General features: G+C 37.4%; 1 protein-coding gene across 1 annotated transcript; it reads left to right on the top strand.

Annotated features, from left to right (window-relative positions):
- Window positions 1-665: 665 nt before the first annotated feature.
- On the top strand, window positions 666-2,732 carry LOC127788231 (uncharacterized). The gene is made up of 2 exons (XM_052316342.1): window positions 666-1,419; window positions 1,718-2,732. Exons 1-2 carry the CDS (start codon window positions 686-688, stop codon window positions 2,730-2,732), a joined length of 1,749 nt encoding a protein of 582 aa, XP_052172302.1. The 5' UTR covers window positions 666-685.
- The last annotated feature ends 2,014 nt before the right edge of the window (window positions 2,733-4,746 follow it).

Here is a 4,746-nt window from a genome sequence, read left to right as displayed (position 1 = left end):
CTCGATATTCGGCCTCGACTCCAACTCTTTGATTGCATTTTTTAATCATTCTCAGCATTTTCAGCAATCCAAAATTAGAAATAAAATGAGTTATCAGAATATTTATCTGCTGGTTTAGGGTTTGCGCTTCATTGTAGTTCACGAGATGCTGTTCATTGTGCACAACCTGCTGCTCATCATCTTCTCCATAAAACTCTTCTCATCTCATCAATTTTTGGATATAATCATCCATTATAGAAAAGTAGAACATAATTAAAACTAACAGAAACAAGAACAAGAAGATAATCGCTGTGAGCAGAAATCTTCACAATAAATTTTCAGCAAAAGTGATCGCTACACAAAGGGAAGAGTAAATAAATAGTAAAGTAAAATTATTTGAGAGATAGTAATTAGGTAAGGGTAATAAAGACTTTTTAATGAAGGATGGTTGAGGGTAATAAAGACTTTTTAACGAAGGATAGTTGAGGCAATAGTTGACCGGGCTGTCAAGAGTAATTCACTGGGCTGGCGATAGAATTTCCCTAAGGACAGGGATTTGTAGACAAAACCACAAGATAAGCGGACAATTTGTGAACGTTGAGGTTGAAATTTGTGAAAGAAATAGAAACAAAACCAACGGACAGAGAGACTGATGGAAGTAGAAGAAGAAAAGGACGAGAAACAAAACCAACAGACAGAGAGATTGATGGGATTACAAGGAGAAATGAAGGGGCAAGATCTGCAAAAAATTGATCACCCATGCCATCCTCACCTACTGGAACTTAGAGAATCACTCCAAGGCCATGGTGGCTGCTATGGTGGTGGAGATCAGCAAGTTTACTGCAACGGATGCAGGGAACCAATCTCTTCTTCATCATCAGGAGTATGGGGAGGAGGAGGCGCTTTCTATGCTTGCCCCAACTCCGATTGCTGGTTTTTGCTGCACAAACGCTGTGCAGAATTGCCCCCTGAAATCGAGCATCCCTCTCACCCGACGCACGCCCTCACTCTTTCTCCCTTTGTCCTATATGAACATAGATGCGACGTCTGCCGCTCCATAACTGATGGTTTCGTTTACCGTTGTTCCAGCTGCGACTTCGATGTCCACGTACGCTGTGCTTCAATGGTGCTCCGTATCCAAGAAAGGGTCAATGAGAACAAGAAGATTCATGAACACTCGTTGATGCCCCTCGAGATGGAAGCCCAGTTCCTGTGTGCTGCCTGCGATAGAGAACATAAAGGCAAATCCTATCTTTGCCCCACCTGTGGCTTCTGGGCCAATCAGATTTGTGCTTCTGCGCCAACCACGGTTAACCTTCACCGCCACCCTCACCCTCTCGCTCTCTTTCGTTCAACTTTTGGCTACTTTGGGAATTGTGAAATCTGCAACGAGGAAGTGAAGAGAGCGTATTGGGCCTATGTTTACTCGGAGGGATGCCAGTAATCAGTCCATCTAAGTTGCTTGCCGTTGGAGGAGGTTGAGAATCCCAACAAGTAGGCTCTTCTCTTTTGTTCGTCTTGCTACATGCTAGATGATTTTTTATTTGATTAATTTGAATAAATATTTTCTTTACCAAGCAAGTTTAACTTTTTTCGGTGCTTTCAGGGATATCCAAACAAACTTTCATTCGAAATCAACAAGCCATGAAATTGAGAAACCCACGTGAGAATTTTTCCCCTTTTAATTGGAATTTTCCCTTTTACCTAATATTTAATCGGTCACATTCTCTTGTTTTAGGGATTTCAAAGAAAAGATTATTCTTATCACTTTGCCAGTGCCAGATGAATTTGCTGAATTAATGACCCAATTGATCAAAAAGCTCTGCTTACAAGGAACACATAAAAGAGCCACCAAGATTCTCCGTTGCAAAGAAGACCACCCGTTGATTTTTGTCAACAAGAAAATTGACGAGTCTAAGGATGACCAACTATGTGACGGTTGTGCACAAACCATCTCATCCCAATTCTACCATTGCGCTCAATGCAACTTTTCTCTTCACGAGTGGTGTGCTGAATTACCTAACAAATTGCGACACATACTTCATCCAGAACACTCACTTTCACTTTGCTTGCATACACAACAAGAAAAGTATTTTTCTTGCATCTATTGTGATAGCTGTGGTATGCCCACCAACGGGTTTGTCTTCGGCTGCCTCACTTGTCACTTCAACCTTGATCTCAAATGCGCTTCACTTCCAGGAGCAATCAAACACCAAGTTCATGACCACTATCTTGCCTTGAGGAGGGTAACAAGCAAACATTCCTGCAATGCATGTGGAGTATTTTGCTTTGCATACTTCACTATTTTTCAATGTGAAGGTTGCAATTTCACATTGTGCATTGAATGCGCTCTTCTTCCATTTTCAGTCAGGCATAAATATGACAAAAACCCATTTATTCTTACTTATTCCCCCATCAAAGGCCAGCCTGATGAGTATTATTGCGAAATTTGCGAGGAGGACATTAATTCCAAGTATTGGTTCTATCATTGCATCGAATGCGATCAATCTCTACATCCAAAATGCATCTATCCTATTGAACGATATTTGAATATCAAGTTTGGTGCTCGCATGGAAGTGAATTTTCACTCCGACCCTCATAGTTGCATCCGCCGCCCCAAGGCGAGGGTTAAAGACCAGTGTTCTTTGACCCGTGGCTGTGCTTCTGGAAATTTGGACAACGTGGCCTATGAATGTGAGCAATGTGATTTTTGGATGCACTTCAGCTGTCTTACACGGTACTTAATTGAGTAACACAAACTAGGAATTTCATAGTTGGTGATTGGTTGCTAGATGTTGGAGACTCTTCTTCCTCTGAAACATATTTTGTCCTGTACTGCTTACAAGTTACGGTGATATAGTGATTGTGCTTTAATTAATTGGGCACATTTTAGTACATGATCCTCCCCGATATCTTCCTATTTGGTTTAGGATTAGTGTCCTCTAAAACTATATCTTGTCTTTAGTTGTCTTTCCATTAGATGCACAATATCTCATGCAGCTGTCTTTGTCTTTTGGAAAGATTTGGCTTATTATTAATTAATAGATGAATTTCTTCATCTATGAAAAAAAGTAATTGTATTCATAGTCTAGCTTTCACACCTATACTTTATGCATATGTTTCATAGATGTCATTATTTAGTTAAAATCAAATTTTCAAATCAACCCGACTAATTTTTGTTAGTCTACTTCAGTTTTTCCCTAAATTCAATTTGTTAGGGTTTCTTAAATCAAAATAATTATTTTTGCTTCTAGTTTCAATTTTTTTGTTCAATTTTTAAAACTAATGTTATGATTTTTGAAAAAATAGAAAATGAAAATGCAAAAAAATGCATAAATAAAAAAATAAAAAAGACTTTTTATAAATATAATTTTTATTTAAAAAATTATAAAATATAATTATTTAATTAAACATAAATATAAATTCTATTAAATATTCAAACAAACATAAACTAAATAATTTCTTTTAATAATGACGAGTGCAACACACACACACAAATCAATCAAACCTGTGGCGCTAAAAACTTAAAAAATATTATTTAGATCTCAAGAGTACAACAATAGAAAAACACTCATCAAATTATAAGAGACATACATACATTCATAAATATACTCACACAACTATATATATACACATGCATACATTTGTAATCACAACTATATATATACACACATAATATATTTACAATTTACTCAAAAAAGAGTTAGAAATAGGAATATATACATACAAAGAAGATGAACGATCGTTGATTGAAGAGCCAAGAGTTGTAGTCGCCGATCGAAATTGGATGGAACCTCTGATGCATAATGGATGGATGACGTTGGGGGATGGAATAACAGAATAGTGGACAAGAATGAGAAGATGGAAGGACAACGACAGTAGACAAAATGACGAATGAGAACGAGAAGATGGAAGGACAATGGTGGTGGACGGAACGACAGATAGTAGGTGAGATCAAGAATATGACCACAACAGTAATAGATCTTTCAAGTTTTTACAAAATGAAGAAGGGAGAAGAGATTTAGGATAAAAGTTTTCAATTAGAGACAAAAGAAATTTCATCTTTAATGTGGTTGCCGAGATAATATTTTTCTAATACTACGAAATGGCTCTGAAATGTTTTTGAAATTATGAAAACACCCAAGAAGCATTCTTTTGGTGTTTGGGTCCAGGAAACGTTTCAAAAATGCAGAATCGATTTTATTTTGGCATTTTCCACTACAAAAAATCAAGGATTTAGCGACGAAAAATTCTGTCGCTAAAACCTCAAAATCCTTCGCTAATTTTTTAGCGACGGATTTAGTGACGGGCTACTCTTCATCGTTAAAAATGGCGTCGCTAAAATTTAGTGACAGGAAAAATTAGCAACAGAATCAGCGACGGGTGCGACACCCGTTCCTGAATTCAACGATGGGAACAACACCCATCTCTGATTCAGAGAGAATTAGCGATAGGAGCTTTACTTGTAAGACCCCGTTTCGGCATAAGGTTGCCACGTGATTTAGATAAGTTTAAAATATCGAAAAATAGGTTTGATAGTGAAATAAGTCGCTGAATCAACTGTAGGGAGTGCTCTGGAGCTTAGATGTCAAAGGAAAATAATATAGTATTAATGAGCAAGTCGAGAAGTGATTTTCAGTATCGGAAGAAATTGGATCGGGAATAGTTTTCGGTACAGCTTTGGATTAGGCCGAAAAATTGAATTGTTATAGGAGACTTCCAAGAAGGCATCAAAAACTTGAGGACACTTCAAATTGTTGTATAAGA

Source organism: Diospyros lotus, chromosome 13 (assembly GCF_014633365.1).
Source record: "Diospyros lotus cultivar Yz01 chromosome 13, ASM1463336v1, whole genome shotgun sequence".
Classification (NCBI taxonomy): Eukaryota; Viridiplantae; Streptophyta; class Magnoliopsida; order Ericales; family Ebenaceae; genus Diospyros; species Diospyros lotus.
Note: the sequence above shows the minus strand (reverse complement) of the source record. Positions and strands in the feature narration are given on the sequence as shown.